This window comes from Penicillium canariense (genome assembly GCF_028826845.1).
Source record: "Penicillium canariense strain IBT 26290 chromosome Unknown utg000006l_segment0_segment0, whole genome shotgun sequence".
Lineage (NCBI taxonomy): Eukaryota > Fungi > Ascomycota > Eurotiomycetes > Eurotiales > Aspergillaceae > Penicillium > Penicillium canariense.
In genome coordinates, this window is record NW_026622733.1 from 2,074,407 (window position 1) to 2,094,337 (window position 19,931).

General features: G+C 54.8%; 6 protein-coding genes across 6 annotated transcripts; 4 read left to right on the forward strand and 2 right to left on the reverse strand.

The window, feature by feature from the left end:
- Window positions 1-76: 76 nt before the first annotated feature.
- Window positions 77-676, forward strand: N7482_008717 (uncharacterized protein; the record flags this gene model as incomplete). Its single annotated transcript, XM_056690841.1, has 1 exon — window positions 77-676. One exon carries the CDS (start codon window positions 77-79, stop codon window positions 674-676), a length of 600 nt encoding a protein of 199 aa, XP_056540606.1.
- A 2,965-nt stretch (window positions 677-3,641) lies between these two features.
- Window positions 3,642-3,945, reverse strand: N7482_008718 (uncharacterized protein; the record flags this gene model as incomplete). Its single annotated transcript, XM_056690842.1, has 2 exons — window positions 3,642-3,768; window positions 3,851-3,945. 2 exons carry the CDS (start codon window positions 3,943-3,945, stop codon window positions 3,642-3,644), a joined length of 222 nt encoding a protein of 73 aa, XP_056540607.1.
- Window positions 3,946-5,533: 1,588 nt separating this feature from the next.
- On the reverse strand, window positions 5,534-8,690 carry N7482_008719 (mismatch repair ATPase MSH1; the record flags this gene model as incomplete). The annotated part of the gene is made up of 3 exons (XM_056690843.1): window positions 5,534-7,296; window positions 7,356-8,229; window positions 8,331-8,690. 3 exons carry the CDS (start codon window positions 8,688-8,690, stop codon window positions 5,534-5,536), a joined length of 2,997 nt encoding a protein of 998 aa, XP_056540608.1.
- Window positions 8,691-9,055: 365 nt separating this feature from the next.
- Window positions 9,056-15,729, forward strand: N7482_008720 (ATP-dependent RNA helicase BRR2; the record flags this gene model as incomplete). The annotated part of the gene is made up of 2 exons (XM_056690844.1): window positions 9,056-11,660; window positions 11,705-15,729. 2 exons carry the CDS (start codon window positions 9,056-9,058, stop codon window positions 15,727-15,729), a joined length of 6,630 nt encoding a protein of 2,209 aa, XP_056540609.1.
- A 431-nt stretch (window positions 15,730-16,160) lies between these two features.
- Window positions 16,161-18,373, forward strand: N7482_008721 (oligopeptidase family protein; the record flags this gene model as incomplete). The annotated part of the gene is made up of 2 exons (XM_056690845.1): window positions 16,161-16,177; window positions 16,213-18,373. The coding sequence occupies 2 exons, from the start codon at window positions 16,161-16,163 to the stop codon at window positions 18,371-18,373; spliced, it is 2,178 nt and encodes a 725-aa protein (XP_056540610.1).
- Window positions 18,374-18,837: 464 nt separating this feature from the next.
- Window positions 18,838-19,443, forward strand: N7482_008722 (uncharacterized protein; the record flags this gene model as incomplete). The annotated part of the gene is made up of 1 exon (XM_056690846.1): window positions 18,838-19,443. One exon carries the CDS (start codon window positions 18,838-18,840, stop codon window positions 19,441-19,443), a length of 606 nt encoding a protein of 201 aa, XP_056540611.1.
- Between the last annotated feature and the right edge of the window lie 488 nt (window positions 19,444-19,931).

Here is a 19,931-nt window from a genome sequence, read left to right on the forward strand (position 1 = left end):
CGTTGTCCCTCGTCACTGAAGCCATATCCTCTTCTCATCCGTTTCCTTGGGTTTTATTCGACTCGTGCCACCAGCCATGGATATCCAATCAACCATACACGACTTAGCAATAGAGGAAGTCGACGCAAACGGAGATACCATTCTCATCCTATCCATGAAGGATCCCCGTCAGCTTTTCCACTGTTCTTCGCAAGCCCTCATTGCGACCTGTGACCATTTCCGGGAGAAGCTCGCTCCAGGTCAACAGCCTCACAAGGAGCTTACACAGAATGGAAAGGTTTACCTCACCATTCCCGATTTCGAGGCAGATTGTGTCTTGACGATTCTCCACATCATCCATAATCCATCCACGCGTCTCCCAGAGCCACTACATCCACTCCGTCAATCGTGGCTGGTCGCCCGATTCAACATCTATCTCAAATGCCAACGGGATGCGCAGCTTGGGGCCGACTTCATTGCAGCTTGGAAGGAAAAAGCGATGAACACCAAATTTCACCTATCTAACACCCCCAAATGGATGCTGATCTCCTATACCTTCCGCCAAGAGGCCGTTTTTCGACACACCACGGCACTGGCCCAGCAATATGGAGCTGGGGTCTTCAAGGCAGCTGGGCTATCCATTCCAAAGGAAGTGGGTAGTAAGCAATCATTCCAAACTATTTTAAATTGTCTCTAGAATATATTGCTCACCTTGCACTCGGTATTAGGGCTCATTGATTGCCGCCTAGAAAATTACCTCCGAATCCTCTTCCACTTACTCGAAAGACACCTTGACCAACTTCGAAATGTTCATCGACCCCGTGGAAACAATTGTGATGAGGTGTACTTCAGTGCCCTGGCAAGTATCGCCCAGAAACGCCCTGACAAAACCTTCGGGCAGAGGAAATGCCAGTATGAAGGGCTTGCTCCTGCCTCCCTTTGCGACACGCTGCATCAGGCGATCGATGGCAATATCCACCGCCATTCTCATAATGGATGCTCAATGCGGCTTTCGAAGTCACAGCTTCCAACGGGGCAGGATTGACAGAATCATCTCGTGAGCTTCCAATCACTTCTTTCTGGTCTGGACTTGCCAGAGCTAGATTTCCACATCTTTTTCTCCTATTCGCGGAGCAACAGCACACTGTACCTCGCATAGCGTCTAACCTCGGGGGTTAACGCGAAGTATGAGAATGGAGGGCATGATCATCCAGTTGTCCCTATATCCTGTATTCTTATGACCGTGATCAGATATCATAGCATGTGTATTTTCTATTCGGGTGCCCCCACCGGGTCTTCCAGAATACTTAGTCTTACCCTTGAATCTTATATCCAGGTAGAGCTATCGAATCAGGACGGAGAGATCCGAGGATAGTCCATTGAACCGGCGCCCCTATGCCCTAGTAGGGAACGCTAGCAATTGTGGATCATGGCGAAGACAGCAAGCACTAGCCACACGCCCTCTGTCTTGATAGGGCCTATCAGCCCAAATGTCGCTCAGCCGGCCGCCGACAGCCTGACTGGCGACGAGGCCGTCACGTCCGTCCTGGCCCCTGGAATTCCCCGTCTGCCTCCTACCTCAGCCCGCCCCGCCCCGCCCCGCCTCGCCTGCTCCCCGCCCCCGATCCAGCTAGCGAGAACCCGCTGTGCTCGCCGGTGCCTCCACCGCCATACGCAATGGCATCCATAGTGACAAGGCGCTCTTCGGCTTGACGAATAGCGGGGCATAAGCAGCTATTGAGTCGACGGCGTTCCTTGATTGTTTTGGCCGTTTTCTTCACTCCGAGAATCTTAGCGAGGCGAGCTAAATGAAAACGGAAGTACCACACATATAGGGGACGGGGAGGGGAAGGGTGGAAAGGGGGAGAGTAGATATATCTTTTGTGGCGTTCCTCTAGGGCTTTTTGACCGTTTTTGCTTCTCTCCGAGGACCTTAGTAAGGTGAGATGAAGGAAGAAAACTGGAAGATGTGAGGTGGAGGTGAGAGGGAGAGAAGGGCTGCTTTTTATCCTTCTCTTTTATGTTCTTTTCACTTTTCCTTTATTTATTCTTGTGGTCGTGGAGGTTTCTTGTTGTTTTTCTGATCTAGTTCTACTTTTTCCTTGTTTATTCTTGTGGTCGACTCTCCCTCTTCGGAGGTGACCATGTCTGAATGAGAAGCGATGGGACCGGGAATGGCCGACGAGAGAATGAGAGCAACGCTCTCTGTGAGAAGGATACTCAAGGTGCAGTTACTGGATCTGGGCGGTCCAAGCTTCCATTCCGGAAACCAATGGGGAGCCGGAAATGGCAGGTCTCGAACGGTGATAGATGCTTGGTTTGACCTCACGCAAAGACGGTATAGATATCCCTGCTCTTCCATTCGCTGATCATGCAGCCACACACATCTCATGCTGACCAACATGCAGATGCAGTGCCGCGAGGTAACCCATAGACCTGGTCCTGGGCCGCCATGCACCACATTGGACGGATTCCAGCGTCGTTCAGCCAGCGGGTCGTCCCCACCCTCTCAGCATGCGTATCCACCCTCAGCCCTACCGGACTCTTTCCGAGCACAACTGGACTCACTAGTTCCATACACGTACCACGGCACAGATTCTCCTCTCTTCTACTGCTGTACCTCGGCATTCGACTAAGAGCCTCAGATTCCATTGCGGCGACCACTTGGGCACTCGTGCAGTAGGAATGCAACACCACGATGCTACACGTTTACAAGGACAGCATGGCAGAGCAGGCTAGGGCGATGTCTCAAACGCGAATCCAGTCGCATAGTCAATTCACTGTCGATCTCGGATGACATCGCGCGGAATCTACCGCAAGGCAATGCAACGCAAACAATCTGGGGTGTATACTAAAAAAAACCGATAAGGAACGCAAATGAGAGAGAAGCCAGGCAATCGCTGGATCGAGCAAAAGAGGAGAGCGGAGAGATTCCCTTCTGGCGCACGGCGCACGTTGGTCATTCACGGCCGAGTCTGGGACCGTCCAGCCTATGCGCCAGGCATAGACATGATAGTGCAGCACCTGCGCCCGGACTGCCAAGACAGGCGGAATAACACGGTGCACTGTGTAGTCGCCATCTGTGCATCCCTGCTCTTTCTTGTGCCAATGCCAATGCCAGTGCTAGTGCCAGCGCCAGCGCTAGTGCCAGGTTCCAATCCCATGTCCCAAGGGAGAGGAGGGGCAATCTCCGCTCCGGATATTTCCCCCCGGCGCTAGTGCCTCCAGCTGTCCATAATGAATATCCCGTACAAGAACCAATAACCAACAACCAACAACGCAATAATGCTGCTAGACTGGATTTGCGACGGTGGGTGAACTGTACGTCGGGGCCGATCCCTCGTCGACTATCCACATATTGCCGTCTTCTCCGCGACCAACGCAACATCACATCCGCTGGACCAACGTCATCGACCACGATACCCCGGCTGTCGCCCGCGCAGCCAGTAGTCCTCGGGTACTATCGGGCGAGATCGTCTGGCCGGGTTAACACATCTCCACCTCTGCACCGTTGATTTCGGAGAGCGATTCATTGGGCAGATGGCGCTTACCAGGATCTCCCCGCCTTCCTCGTCCCCCCCCTGGTGGCCCCTCGTCCAGCGGTGGCGCGAGGTGGGGAGCGGTGCGGAGTCGCTACTTGCTCTGCGGCACCTACCCAGCTGTCAATGGAACAATTCCTTGGCGAGAAGCGGAGGGGTGAGAGGAGACGGCGTTGCGCTGCTTACCCATGTGCCAATATATTGCAGGTCAATCTCTCGCTGGCTGGCGCTAGATGGGGAGCTGGGGCTCCTGCAAGTGAGCAACCGCACATGTTAGCCCCATCGAGACATAGTCATGGCCGACCACGGCATGTTCGGATCGTTCAACATACCCGCCAGTGTTACTGGAGCCGGCGGCAGCGGGAGGGGAAGTCGTAGGCTTGGGGGTGTCTTTCGACTTCTCGGGCGTTCGGGGCGCGTCAGGCATGGTGAAGATGTAGAGTGGAAAAGCGGTCGGTCCCAGGATCGTAGGTCGGCCGTTGCCGAACGGGGATCGACAGATAGATAGCAAACCTCGGAGTATACCACCGGGGAGAGGATGACCGACTTCGGGGACGTGCTAAGAGGGCGAGCGCATCTGATGGAGAACTACAACCGCGAGCCTGTCCGTGCCGACGGGAGCTTCTGCTTTATAGGCCCTTCAGCGACTCCGGTTGACAGCGCGACGGTTAGACGCTCCCCTCAGAACGGAGCGCGACACTCCCTCCGGATGACTGATATCGGGCATATACCCAGTATACTCCGCACCGCACGGAGGACTCAAATCACCAAGTCACTCCGTCTGGTCACGAACTCAGTCTGCGCCCAATGAATCGTCGCCAGGACCGCAGGACCGCCGGCCGCAACGCGGGAGAGAGCTCTCGCTTCGTCTAGCCCAGCAGCCAATCAGCCGGCCAGCCAACCAGCCGGCCAGCCAATCAGTCCATCGCAACCCCCCCGCAACCGCTACAAATCGCGGACACGCCGATGGAAAATGACATGAACCGCCATGCCCAGGAATTGGCCATCTCTGCCCAAACAGAGCCGCATCCACGACTTCGGAGGGGATATCTGGTTGCCTGCTTGTTGTGCATGCGAACCGCAGACCCCCCACCCTCGTTCTCGCAGATCGCCCGTTTTCCTGGTGTCTGCTCCCCGATATCTGAATCACCCGCGCGCCCTCTCCGGACCGCACCGTGGACGGCAGCCCTATGATGGGCCCTGCAGGAGAGGTTGCGATGCTGGAAGATGGCCGGTTGTGTTTGCTGGGAGCTGGTACGGTCCGGCGAGCCGTTTGCCTGGCTGCACCGTCCGGGGGGGGGGAACACGGAGACTACTCGATATCAGGTATATGGTGGATGGGAGGTGACCGCTTCCAGGGTCCCGGTGTATGTTGGGCATCGAGTGTGTTGGCCACGGCCAATACATAGTTCAGCCTTCCTGGCGACGAGCGGAGCATCGGGGGCCCTCCAGTGCGATAGGGTGCATGGGCCAGCCGTCAATCCATTGTGTTTCAGCTTTTTGACATGTGAGCTGCGGGACGAGGAGGGGGGAAAGGATGGGATATACTCCGGGCCGGTGGTCGTGGTGGGCACGGTCCGGTCATCGAATATAGCATAGAGAGTATAGCGGGGATTGGTTCTCTTGGCGGCTTGGAGTCATCCCGAGATAGCAAGACGACGCTGGTTGAGCCAAGCTGGCGACCATGTGTCCCGTAGACTGGGGAGGTATACGTGCATAATCCCATCCATGGAGTGGCGCCAACCCAAAACTCAAAAGGAGAGCTCCCCAGATGGCCCGAGCTTCCTGACGCTTATCGGCCTCGTATCGTCGGCCCGTGGCGGCGCCGGCTGGGTATAAGCACTAGCGAGATGATTGGTACCTTGGTACATGGCCTGTTTGCGGGTACCATGGTATTGCTACTCCGCGAGCAAGCGGGCAGGATCAGCAACGAGTGGATGGATGGGGTATGATGCGTATTATGCACAGCGAGAGATATTCTTGCTCCCTGGGGGAGATCGGAAAAAGAGACAGGACTAAGGGAAACCCCGGAAATCGCCAATTAGACACCCCCGCGAAACACACCAGTCCCCTTCCCCAGCCCGCGGAGAATTCATCTCCGCCCTCATCTGCTGGCGCACACGGGTAGCAAGATGAAGAGTCTCCCGTGGAAGTCCAGCCAGCTGAGCCACCTTGAGAGCATGCGATTCGCGATTCACCCCCTTCCGCAGCCGATGCACGAACGAGAACGCCCCTGACGCGCTCTCCTTCACATCGGTGCAATACCGGGCCAAACCCTCAAATGACTCCGTCATATCCGCCAGTGCATGAAAGTGCGTCGCGAACAGCACGCGGCTGCGGTTCTGATAGTGCAAGTGGTGCAGACACGCAAAGCTAACCGCCGTCCCGTCCTCGGGAGTCGTGCCGCGCCCAACTTCGTCCATGATCACGAACGACCGCGGCGTCGCCTGATGCAGGATCGCCGCCGTCTCCAGCATCTCCACCATGAACGTCGACTGGTCGCGGAAGAGGTCGTCCGCTGCCCCGATGCGACTGAAGATCTGGTCGACCAGCCCGATCTCGGCGTACGCGGCCGGCACGTACGAGCCGACTTGCGCGAGGATCGTAATCAGGGCGTTCTGCCGGAGGAAGGTACTTTTGCCGGCCATGTTGGGCCCCGTGATGAGCCAGATGCGCTCGTGCCCGCCCATGTAGCAGTCGTTGCTGACGAAGGAGCGGCCTTGTTCTTCCAATCCGAGTTTGACGGTTGGATGGCGCCCAGCAGCGATCTTGTGCGTGGTGCCTTCGTTGAGAATCGGCCGGACCATCTGCTGTTCCTGGGCGAGGGTGGCGAACGAGCAGGCGACGTCGAGTTCGTCCATGACTGCTGCGTTCCGCCGAATTTTGACCAGGTTCAGAATGACCTCGCGGCGAAGCCGCTCGAAGAGTGCCTGTTCTTCCTGTCGGATGCGCACTTTGACGGCATCCATCCGGTTGCCGAGTTCGGTCCAGGCGGGGAGGTAGAACGATCGAGTGGATTTGGTAGATGAGACAATTCGCGTGACACCTAGTTCTTCGAGAGACTGTTGGGAGATCTTCGCGCCCTTGATGTGGCAGATATGGCCGAGCCCGGGTGTCCATTTGAGGTTCAGATGAGTAGATCCAACATAGTCGCGAAGGCGCTGGGTCAGTTGAGCCTTTCCGTCAAAAAACCCCTCCAGGTCCTCATGGAGAGATTTCAGGGTCTCGCTAGCGTCATGACGCATGATCCAGGTCTCGATGGGCCCTGATTCGGCATCCCCCGTGGCTGCGCGATGCCGGCTCTGCGCTCGAACTTTCTTTGGCAGCGTTTCTAGTTCGCTGGCTGTGCCTTCGTTCATAGCAACTTCGTGCGCCAGGCGTGCCGCTTCGGCTGCAGTGTTATCTTCAATACGCTGCTGCTGAAGGAGACCATCTTCGTCGATGGCGGCGAGGATTCGCTCCGCCAGAGCAAGAGGACCATCAAGATGGAGTCGAGATATCATGGATGCGAGACTTTGCTTTGTGTCGGAAATTTGTAGAAGTCTTTCGTGACCAGCGAGTACTTGTCTGACCTCCTTGGCCGCTTCGATGGCCCGGGAAAGACAAATCAGATCGTCGGCATCGCCTTTGCCGAGGGCAAACTTCTGGACCAAGCGCTGAGCATCATAGCTGCGTTTCAACAGCTGAATGACGCTATCACGCAGATCCTCGTTCTCAATGAAGACCGAGACGAGATCGAGACGTTCGTTGATAACCTGAAGCGATGTCGATGGGGAGGCTGGGCAAAGTAAATGAGCAAAAAAACCAAAGTCGGACCTGAGCGTATTCAATACGTACTTAGTCGATCGCGCAAAAGACGAGCGCCACTTTTGGTGCTAGTTTTGCGGACAGCATGAAGCAGACTTCCCTTTCCAAACCCGTCTCGCGCAGTCTCAAGAATCTCAAGACCTCTCAAACTGTTCCGGTCAATACTCATGGACTCGTCTGAGTGCCGCCGGCGGGGAGGCTGAAGCTTGAGGTCCGTCCTCTGCAACTGGACCCGAGTGTACTCGAGCAGGCTATACCCAGCAGCTACTTCCTCTGCAGTAAATGAGGCATGGGTATCTTCAGGAACTGGGGCCGCTAGCATCGAGTCCCATTCAGACATCGGCGCAAATGCCTCGGGGAACCGGAAGAATGTAACTAGACGGTGTTCATGGCCAACGAGGAGCTGCAGTTCTTGGCCAAGAAGAGATTGAACATTCTGATCAACAAGTATCTCGCGAGCCCCTATCCTAGCAATGGCAGATGGCAGCATCTGCGTCGTCGTGAGTTGGGTATAAAAGTCCCCTGTCGATAGATCCATCCACGACAGCCCTACCCGCTGAGGGGCGGAAGACAGTAGGTGCTGTGATGACTGCGCATCAACCTGCTGTGTGGATTGCGCTGCCAAAGCAGGGATATCGAAGTAGATGGCCAGCAGAAAATTATTCTCGGAAGAATCGATGAACTTCTCGTCAATCAACGTGCCCGGCGTGATAATCCGAGCCACCTTCCGATCGAACATCAGGCCCCCAGTCTTTGCTTTATCCTCTGCCTCGATCGCAAACTCCTCACTGATAGCCACATATTTGTTCAGGTCTTGGACGAGAATTTTGAGGAATCGGTCGAGCTGGAAAAAGGGGAATCCGGCCATGGGAACGGGACCGGCGCTGGTTTTCTTGGACGCAAGCTTCAAGCTTAAAAGCGGCGCGAGTTCTTCGGCTTGTTCGAAATAGAGCTGGTGAAATGTATAAGCCAAAGAGCGGTATTTCTAGGGGCTGGGAGTCGTACCTCGTAGAAACCTCCCACTCTTGTCAGGATAACACAGTTCTTGAACTTCTGCATGTTGTTGCGATGCCCTTGCACCACAGTGGGATACCGAGGAGCCTCATCCACGCCGTCATCGTATGCTTCTAGCTTCACAACACCCTGCGGGAGGTCGTTCCATTTGGCTGTGGTCTGCGTTTTAGCGCCCCTGTGTTGTTCAAATGGCAGTCCCACTGCGGGCACGCGAGCGCGCAATCGAGCGCGACGCGCATGGTGGCAGATCGTCCGATGGACAGGGCATTGATAAGATGGGATGAGCGAAACTTGCCCAGTCGACCGCGAGCAAGGTATCAAATGAGCCAAGGTCCGACCACTGACCCGCATCGTTGCGACGTCGACGCTTTTCCACGCCGTCAACCCCGGGGGAGAAGCGGCAGAACCGCAAAAGCTCCCCTCCTTCCGCCTTCGCCACCGAAATCTTCCCGAGCTCAACTCTCCCTGCAAATCTCCAACCTCTCTCATTAACCCTGGCCTTCATTTCTCCCCATCAAGTCAGCTCGCTTGCGGAAGGAGGATGAGCCAGGTTTGTGAGACCTCTTGAAATTCTCCCAATCGTTGATATACCCCTGTGTGGCGCGGTCGACATCTGAGTTGGGCGCATCAAGCCGATCAGACTCGCGACTCTTTCATTTTTTTCTTTTCCTTCTTTTGATCGCCTCCTTGGGACCGTACCCTCTCTCACATTCAAGATGGCGGACCAAAATATCTCGCAGTATAAATACTCGGCGATGTCCAACCTGGTTCTCCAGGCGGACCGTCGTTTCATCAGTCGCGTCAATGACGAGCCCACCGGTGACCCGGAGTCTCTCGCGGGCCGCATTGGGATTCGGGAGATGGGCGGCCGAGTCGCGCGTGACGATGCGCCGAAGTCGAAGAAAAAGGCGGCTGGTCCGGCGGACCTCGAGCGAGGTGCGATTCGCGAGGGCGAAGACGTGCTTCTGCGGGAACAGAGGAAGCGCCAGCGCGGCCAGCCAGCACAACAACGAGGCCAGGGTATCCTTTCAGCAGCCGATGCCCTGGTCGAGGGCCTGAAATACCGCCCACGAACACCGGCCACACGAGCCACTTACGACCTTATCCTTACGATTACCGGAACCAACCTCGGCGACGTTCCCCACGAAGTAGTTCGCAGTGCGGCCGATGCCGTGTTGGAGTTGCTGAAGGACGAGGATATGAAGGACTTTGATAAGAAGAAGGAGATTGATGATCTTCTGGGCAGTTCAATGAATCCGAAGGAGTTCAACGAGCTCGTCAACCTGGGCAAGAAAATTACCGACTACGACGCCCAAGATGAAGACGAGGATATGGATGGTGGCATGGAAGAAGGCGACGGCGAACTCGACGAACGCCAGGGTGTAGCTGTTGTTTTCGACGAGGAAGACGAGGACGATGAGCGCATGGGGACCCTGGACGAAGTTCGAGACGAGGATTCTGACGAAGAAGAGCTCGACGAGCAAGATCAACCTGACATCTACGAAGGCGCTGCCGAAGAACCGGAAGATGGCGCTGATGTAGTCATTCATGGTGGTTTGGAGCGGAGCGACAAGGTCAAAGATAAATCTGGTCTAGGCGTATCGGCTCGCGAGATCGACGCATACTGGCTTCAACGTCAAATCGGTGCCTTTTACACCGACGCCCACATTCAACAAGAAAAGACCCAGCAGGCCCTTGACATCCTTGGTGGTCAAGCCGAGGACGGCTCAGAGAAGCCCCTGCGCGATGTTGAAAACGACCTGATGGAGCTCTTCGACTACGACCACCCCGATCTCGTTGCCAAATTGGTTTCTAACCGTACCAAGGTTGTCTGGGTCACTCGCTGGAGACAAGTTGCTGAAGATGCGGATGCGCGACACCTCATTGAAAGCCAGATGGTTGAGGCTGGACACCGTGCCGTTCTGGATGAAATTCGCGGCAAGGCCGCCGCCGAGAGCCTTACCCAACGATCTGAGAAGATAAAACTGGACTTGATGGATGTCGATGTTCCTTCGGCACCGGAAGCAGAGGAGCGGAAGCAAGCTGGTGAAAATGGCCTGGTCGGTGGTCTGCAGCCCCAGCGACTGATCAATCTTGAGAACCTGGTCTTCCACCAGGGCAACCACCTTATGACCAACCCCAATGTTAAGCTGCCCCAAGGCTCAACTAAGCGAACTTTCAAGGGCTACGAGGAGATCCACGTCCCCCCTCCCCAAGCCAAGAAGGCTCCTGGCGAGAGGAACATTCCGACTACCGAATTGCCCGATTGGGCGCGCGTGGGCTTCGGAAGCGCCAAAGAGCTGAACCGGGTTCAGACCAAGTGTTATCCTACAGCCTTCCACGATGATGGTAACTTGCTCGTCTGTGCCCCTACTGGCTCTGGAAAGACCAACGTTGCCATGCTCACCATTCTCCGTGAAATCGGTAAGAACCGGAACCCGGAGACGGGGGAGATTATGCTGGATGACTTCAAAATCATTTATATTTCTCCGTTGAAGGCCCTTGTTCAAGAGCAGGTTGGCAATCTCGGAAAGCGTCTCGAGCCATACGGTATTCGCGTGTCGGAGCTTACTGGTGATCGTCAGCTCACCAAGCAGCAAATAGCTGACACTCAAATCATTGTGACCACCCCCGAAAAGTTCGATGTTATCACCAGAAAGGCATCAGAAACCAGTTACACCAACCTTGTCCGCCTGATCGTTATTGACGAGATTCATCTGCTTCACGATGACCGTGGCCCCGTCCTTGAAAGCATTGTCAGTCGTACTATTCGCCGGGTTGAGCAGACTGGCGACCCTGTTCGTATCGTTGGTCTGAGTGCTACTCTTCCCAACTATCGCGATGTTGCAAGCTTCCTTCGGGCTGATCCCGAGACGGGCGTGTTCCACTTTGACGGCTCGTATCGTCCTTGCCCTCTAAAGCAGGAGTTCATTGGTGTTACCGATAAGAAGGCTATCAAGCAGCTGAAGACCATGAACGACATTTGCTACACTAAGGTTATGGAGCAGGTGGGCCAGAAGCGAAACCAGATGCTTATCTTCGTCCACTCCCGCAAGGAAACGGCGAAAACGGCCAAGTACATCAGGGACAAGGCCATCGAAATGGAGACTATTGGGCAAATTTTGCGCAGCGATGCTGCCAGCCGTGCTATCCTCTCTGAGGAGGCTGAATCTGTTGATGATGCTTCTTTGAAGGACCTTCTGCCCTACGGCCTAGGTATTCACCACGCTGGTCTGAGTCTCGCGGATCGCGATTCCGTCCAGGCCTTATTCGCCGACGGCAGTATCCAAGTTCTCGTGTGTACCGCAACCCTGGCCTGGGGTGTCAACCTTCCCGCCCATACTGTTATCATCAAGGGAACCCAGGTCTACTCCCCGAGAAGGGTAGCTGGGTCGAGCTCAGCCCCCAGGATGTTCTTCAGATGCTTGGACGTGCTGGTCGGCCGCAGTACGACACTTTTGGTGAGGGTATCATTATCACGTCTCAGTCTGAGATTCAATACTACCTTTCGCTCATGAATCAGCAACTGCCAATTGAGTCCCAGCTAATGAGCAAGCTTGCCGACAACCTGAATGCAGAAGTTGTACTTGGTAATGTTCGCACCCGTGATGAAGGTGTCCAATGGCTTGGTTATACCTACCTCTATGTCCGGATGCTTCGTTCACCGGGTTTGTACAGCGTTGGCGCGGACTATGAGAATGATGATGCCTTGGAACAGAAGCGTGTCGATTTGATTCACTCTGCCGCCACCGTCCTTGAGAGGGCTGGGCTGGTCAAGTATGAGAAGAAGACTGGCCGGCTGCAGTCGACTGAGCTTGGTCGCATATCCTCCCATTACTACATCGGCCACAACTCTATGCTCACATACGCCCAGCACCTCCAGCCTTCAATCACCACCATTGAGCTCTTCCGCATCTTCGCTCTCAGTGATGAATTCAAGTACATCCCGGTTCGCCAGGATGAGAAGCTCGAGCTTGGCAAGCTTCTGGGCCGTGTGCCGGTTCCCGTCAAGGAGACTATTGATGAGCCTCACGCGAAGATCAACGTCCTCCTTCAGGCCTATATCTCCCGTCTGAAGCTGGAAGGCCTTGCGCTCATGGCCGACATGGTTTACGTAACCCAGTCTGCTGGTCGTATTATTCGTGCCATTTTCGAGATCTGCTTGAAGAAAGGGTGGTCCTCAGTGGCCAAGACTGCTCTCGACCTCTGCAAGATGGCTGAGAAGCGTATGTGGCCGACCATGTCTCCCTTGCGTCAATTCCCCGGCTGCCCTCGGGATATCCTGCAGAAGGCCGAGCGAATTGATGTCCCATGGTCCAGCTACTTCGATCTTGATCCTCCTCGTATGGGTGAGCTCCTCGGCATGCCCAAGGCTGGTCGTGTTGTGTGTGATCTGGTGTCCAAGTTCCCTCGCCTTGATGTTCAAGCTCAGGTGCAGCCAATCACTCGATCCATGCTCCGTGTTGAATTAACCATCACCCCCAACTTTGTTTGGGACGATGCTGTGCATGGTACCGCGCAAGATTTCTGGATCCTGGTGGAAGACTGTGATGGTGAGGAGATCCTGTTCCACGACCGCTTCCTGCTGCGTCGTGACTTTGCCATTTCCGAGATGAACGAGCACATGGTTGAGTTCACTGTCCCGATTACCGAGCCCATGCCTCCCAACTACTTCATCTCCCTGGTGTCTGACCGCTGGATGCATTCCGAGACCAAGATCGCCGTGTCGTTCCAGAAGTTGATCCTTCCGGAGCGCTTCCCTCCCCACACCCCTCTGCTTGACATGCAGCGAGCGCCTGTCAAGGCCTTGAAGCGTGAGGAGTACCAGAAGCTGTATCCTGACTGGGAGCATTTCAACAAGATTCAGACTCAGGTGTTTAAGTCAGTCTTTGACTCGGATGACAATGTTTTCATTGGTGCCCCGACGGGAAGCGGTAAAACCGTCTGTGCTGAGCTGGCCCTGCTCCGCCACTGGTCGACTGAGAACAGTGGCCGTGCCGTTTACATTGCTCCTTTCCAGGAGCTGGTTGATCAGCGCCTTGCCGACTGGGAGAAGCGACTGGGCAGCATTGCTGGTGGCAAGACCATTGTCAAGCTCACCGGTGAGACAACAGCCGATCTGAAGCTTCTGGAACAGGCTGATCTTGTCCTCGCCACTCCTGTCCAATGGGATGTGTTGTCCCGGCAGTGGCAGAGACGCAAGAACATTCAGACAGTCCAGTTGTTTATCGCTGATGAACTTCACATGCTTGGCGGCTTGGGTGGATACGTGTACGAGGTGATTGTGTCTCGTATGCATTACATTGCTCTGCAGACCGAGAACGAGATGCGCATTCTTGGCCTGAGCGTGCCGCTTTCCAATGCACGCGACATTGGCGAGTGGATTGGCGCTAACAAGCACACCATCTACAACTTCAGCCCGCACGCTCGCCCCGTGCCCTTGGAGCTCCACATCCAGTCGTATACCATTCCTCATTTCCCTTCTCTCATGCTCGCCATGTCCAGGCCTGCCTACCAATCGATCCTTCAATTGTCCCCGGACAAGCCTGCCTTGATCTTTGTGCCTAGCCGCAAACAGACTCGGTCCACGGCAATGGATCTTCTGGCTGCTTGTGCCATCGATGACGATGAAGATCGCTTCTTGAACGCCGACGTTGAAGAACTGGCTCCTCTGCTTTCTCGTATCCAGGAGCAGACACTGGCCACATCTCTGAGCCATGGTATCGGCTACTATCACGAGGCTTTGAGCCAGACCGACAAGCGTATCGTCTCGCACCTCTTCAGCATCGGTGCTATTCAAGTACTCCTTGCCTCACGTGATGTCTGCTGGGAGCTGGATCTGACTGCCCACCTGGTCATTGTTATGAACACTCAGTTCTTCGATGGCCGTGAGCACCGTTACGTTGATTACCCTATCAGCGAGATCCTGCAGATGTTTGGCAAGGCTTCTCGTGCAGGTCTGGACAAGAGCGGTCGTGGTGTTCTGATGGTGCCCGCTGTTAAACGCGAGTACTACAAGAAGTTCCTCAATGAGGCATTGCCCGTTGAGAGTCACCTTCAGGTCTACCTACACGACGCCTTTGTGACCGAGGCCAGCACGCGGACCATCAGCTCGACCCAGGATGCCGTTGACTGGATGACTTACACCTACTTCTACCGTCGTCTCCTCGCAAACCCCAGCTTCTACGGTCTTAGCGACGTGAGCCACGAAGGGCTCAGCACCTTCTTGTCCGAGCTGGTCGAGACCACCTTGAAGGAGCTGTCGGATGCCAAGATCATTGACTTGGATGAGGAGGATGATACCGTCTCTCCACTGAATGCTGCGATGATCAGTGCCTACTACAACATCTCCTTTATCACCATGCAGACTTTCTTACTGTCTCTCTCCGCTCGTACAAAGCTCAAGGGCATTCTTGAGATTGTCACTTCGGCCACCGAATTCGAGTCCATCCAGATGCGCCGTCACGAGGACCACATCCTCCGCCGAGTCTACGATCGAGTGCCAGTCAAGATGTCAGAACCGGCCTTCGATTCTCCCCATTTCAAGGCGTTCGTCCTCCTTCAGGCCCACTTCTCGCGCATGCAGCTTCCCATTGATCTTGCCAAGGACCAGGAAGATATCATCCGCAAGGTTCTCAACTTGCTTAGCGCCTGTGTGGACGTCCTCTCCTCGGAGGGTCACATTAACGCTATGAACGCCATGGAGCTGTCCCAGATGGTTGTTCAGGCCATGTGGGATCGCGATAGTCCTCTTAAGCAGATTCCTCACTTCTCACCGGAGGTCATCCAGGTCGCCAAGGAGTACCAGTATGTATCGAGAACGCTTTATGCACAGCGGGCATTTACTAATCTGAATTCGTGCAGGATCAATGACATTTTCGAGTTCATGGAGGCCATGGACCCCTCTGAGAACAAGGACTACGCCACCCTGGTCAAGCGCTTGGGTCTCAACAACAAGCAACTGGCACAAGCGGCCGCCTTTACCAACGACAAGTACCCCAGCATTGAACTGGACTTCGAAGTCGAGGACCCCGAGAGCATCACGTCGGGCGAGCCCGCTTACCTCAAGGTCAAGATCCAGCGGGAAGTGGAGGAGGATGATGAAGTCGACACGGTCGTTCACGCTCCCTTCTACCCTAACCAGAAGATGGAGAACTGGTGGCTCGTGGTTGGCGAGGAGAAAACCAAGAGCCTGTTGGCCATCAAGCGCGTTACCATCGGTCGCAAGCTCGATCTGCGTCTAGAATACGTGGTGCCCTCGCCTGGCGAGCACGAGCTCACGCTCTACCTCATGAGTGACAGCTATGTCGGTGTGGACCAAGCACCCACCTTTACGGTGACTGCGGCTGAGGGCATGGACGAGGACGAGAGCGAGGAGGAAGAGGAGTAGATTATGATTCCATTTGATTTGTTTGTAATAATAGTTTTGGAGCTACCAGGATACAAAAGGTGTTATTTCCCTTCTCTTCCAGATTGTCGGGCTCACGTAAATAGCCGAGAAAATAAAGTTGTGCCGCGGCATACCGTGCAGGGGCCCTTAGTTGGAATAGTGGAACCGGCGCGATAAACCCCGCCCACCTCGAGTCAGACACGTTGCAACCCTAAACACCTTCCCATCTTGTCCGGTCCGGCTCCACTCTTACAATATCTCTTGTCCGGCTCCCAGTTCTGGTCACTGGCTGTATTGGTGTCTTCTGTCCTCGTTGAGATTGTGTGGTACGCCTACATCTGCTCCTCTGACCAGAGTCTGATCCCCGCGTTGCTCCTTTGCTAGCTATATTATCTCCTCATCCTGAGCTGATTGATATGGCAATCCGCCCAATGAAGTTCACACCCGAGTAAGTTTTCGCCAGATCAGAAAATGCCTTCCTAGACTCATCAAGCTCTCGATTGACCACTTTACCTTCAGGGTTCTCCTCGGCGCCCCCAGGCGGTCCTCAGCCGTCCCCAATGCAGCAGGCACCCTAGCAGTCTACACCCAGACCTCCTACTCATTCGAGTCGCATTCCAAGACCAGTGAGATCCGTGTCATAGATGTCGAGTCCGGCCGATCAGCTCTCATCACCAATGACCCTGGCGCCAGCAACCCGCAGTGGCTGGGCGACGGCGACCTGCTAGTCTGGCTGAAGACCAAGTCCAACGGCAACACGAGCTTCATTGTCGGCAATGCGCGCGAGGCTGATATGACATACACTGCTGGCACTGTCCCGGGCCCAGTATCTGACTTGAAGGTTACTGTCATCGAGCCGGGGAAGATTGGCTTCGCGGTGACAGGCAAGGCTAACCCGGACGGGTCGTTGTTTAATCCACACGACGTGAAGAAGCCGCACACCACCGGACGCCTGTATACTTCTTTGTTTGTCCGGCACTGGGATGCATATGTTGAGCCGCAGAAGAATGCCATCTGGTACGGCCTGCTGGAGCAGACGCCCCTGTCCCCAGCTCGCAGACTGGCGGGGAAGTTCTCTGTCTCGGGCCTGACGAACTTGATCTCGGTGTCTGGCCTGGGACCGCTTGAATCGCCAATTCCTCCGTTCGGTGGCACTGGTGACTTCGACATCAGCCCGTCCGCTATTGTGTTTATTGCTAAAGACCCGAACCTGAGCCCGGCTACCCACACTGCATGCTCGTGTTACTACGCCCCGATGTTCTCGTGGACTAGCATGAGTGTGTCGGATATCAAGCCTTGTAAGGTGACTAGTCTGCAGGGCGCAATGGCCTCGCCCGTTTTGTCTTCGGATGGTAGTTCCATTGCTCTTTTGACCATGCGCAAGGATGGGTATGAGTCGGACAAGAATCGCATCCTCTATGTGCCCAATCCATGGAACGGCGAGATGTTTGAAGTCTTTGAGACCTCCGATGGCAAGGGAGAATGGGACCTGAGCCCCTCTTCCGTGTCCTTTGCTCAAGATGATCAGTCGTTGCTCATCCAGGTCCAGGAAGTCGGCCGTGGAGTCCTATATCAGCTGTCCCTGGACGGCATTCGAACGGCGAAGCCTGAGTCACTGAAGAAACTCACATACGAGGGATTCGTCAGCGATGTTGTTCCCGCTGCAGCCAAAACATCCAAGTTGTTCGTCTCCAGCTCCAATCTGGTTGACAGCAGTATATGGTCCATCATCGATCCGGCTCGCCCAGAAGAAGTTCGGGTCGTTTCGTCGAACGGCCGCGGAGGAGCTGCATTCGGCCTTTCACCGACACAGGTAGATGAAATCTGGTTCAAGGGCGCCGAGGACCATAAGGTCCACGCTTGGGTCGTCAAGCCCTCCAACTTCAAGCCGGGTGAGCGGTATCCTCTAGCTTACCTGGTTCACGGCGGCCCCCAGGACGCATGGAATGACCAGTGGAGCACGCGTTGGAACCCTGCCCTTTTCGCCGAGCAGGGCTATGTCGTGGTTACGCCCAACCCAACTGGTAGCACTGGCTACGGACAAGATTTCACAGACGGGATCTGCGGTGAGTGGGGTGGCCGGCCCTACGAGGATCTCGTAAAGGGCTTCGAATACATCGAGCAAAACCTGCAATACATCGACACCACCCGGGCTGTGGCGCTCGGGGCGTCCTATGGAGGCTACATGATGAACTGGATGCAGGGCCACGCTCTAGGTCGCAAGTTTAAAGCGCTGGTTACCCATGATGGTGTGTTCAGTATGACGTCGCAGCTTGCCAGCGAAGAGCAGTTCTTCCCGCTGCACGACCTCAAGGGCCCCATTTGGAAGGTCCCCGAGCACTGGGCCAAGTGGGATCCGTCGCGCTTCACGGAGAACTGGGCGACGCCTCACCTCATCATTCACAATGAGCTAGACTACCGCCTGACTATTGCGGAAGGTCTTGCTGCGTTTAACGTGTTGCAGATGCGGGGGGTCGAGAGCGCCTTCTTGACGTTCCCGGATGAGAACCATTGGGTTTTGAACCCGGAGAACTCCTTGATGTGGTACCACACCGTACTGAACTGGATCAATAAGTATGCTGGACTTGCTCCTGTCGCGGATGAACCCGACCTCTCCGCAGCGGTGGCCAACCTCTCCTTTTAAGGGCTTTCTTGACTGGTGGCTTGAGGCCGTTTTACACTGCCACAAACGCTGTCTGTTTTTGATTGGACATTAAGAGCATATATGAAATCTTTGCCTATTTCTTATTATCGTTCATCATTCTTTTTCGGTCTACAACAGAGGGATCGCGGGATCCGGGTGTCCAAGGAGGCATTTCGTCTCGGGAGAGAACAAAGGGTGCGTTGTCAGCGGGGTTTGAAGCCGCAAAGGGCTATATTGGAATGTTTCATCGCATTGTCTGTATTTTGGCCTCATGTAAAAGAAACACAAGAAGTACAAATGGATTATTTGGAGCTTTCCGGGTCGATTCTATAAGAAGGCACTTTCATGCCCTACTTTGTGGGAAGTCTTATTGACATTCCTCTTCCTATAGACTATTTCCTCCCTTTGCTTTTGCACAGAAAGTGCTCTTCTACTTCTCATCAAAAGCTGTCTAATTTTCACGAATGCCTTCCAGTCACTTCCCTCTTCAGCGGCGGTCCAGCTGCGACTCGATATGTTCCGAATCGGTGTCTGTCGAGTCCGTAGAGTCTATAGAGATGTCTTCTTCATCTACTTCATCCTGTCCATCTGCTCAACCCTCGCCACCGCCATACCGAACCTCCTCGGCCTCACAACAGCCAGCTGTTGAGCCTCTCCCCTCAACTAATCGGATCAAAAAGCGCAAATTCCACTCGGATTTCGAGGATACTCTCCACAATCTGGCCAGACCTCTCCTACCTTTTGTCAACAACGACACCGGCGCAATCCACCCGGAATTTCCACGAACCCCTTGTGCCTTCAACCTACTCACCTCCGACCAGCTCGACAGTCTGGCCCGCCACTACCACCAAGTGTGGCCGGCCCAGCCCCCCACTAATACTTATCCTCATCGGGTTCGGCCCTGGGTCGGCGCGCCAGATGAGTCATGCATTGATCTTGCAACTAAGCGGCAACGCTTCGGGCATTTTATCGGAATGCCTGGGTACTTGGAATTCAGCAACAGTGCTCTGCCGATCCCACAGCCTATGGATGCAGAGGGAAGGAGTAAACGGCGGAAGGAGGAGAATTAGAAGGCGAGGAAGCTTATGCAGGAGACGGACGAGTGGCTATACAATTCGCCAGTTCCTATTCACCTTCTCCCAACAGCAATCGATGGTTCAATCTTTTGCGGCAAGGGTCTGGATTGGTATGGTGTTCTAGCGAAAAGTTTTGAAATTTTAGGTTGTCTCCTCCTGTAGCCCACCAGAGAAGCGAGCCTTCATCTGCATGGCCAAGATGTGGGTCAGCCAAGCCCAGAAGAGGGAGGGAACCTTGAGTCTTGGCTACGCCAAGCCTCAGACTATAACGAATCCAGGTTGACCCGAAAAGTATGATAGAAGAAAGCCATCCAGGTGAATCGATCGACAACCATAGAAAAGAGAATAAAAACAACGAAAACTTCTTACAGGCGGTGGTAACGTCTGGGTACAGCAACCATTGATCGTACGAATAGAGAGGATAAGCGATTAGACGAGCATCGGGCGAAAGCCACGCGAGAAGCTCCATAGTGTCGGAAGGA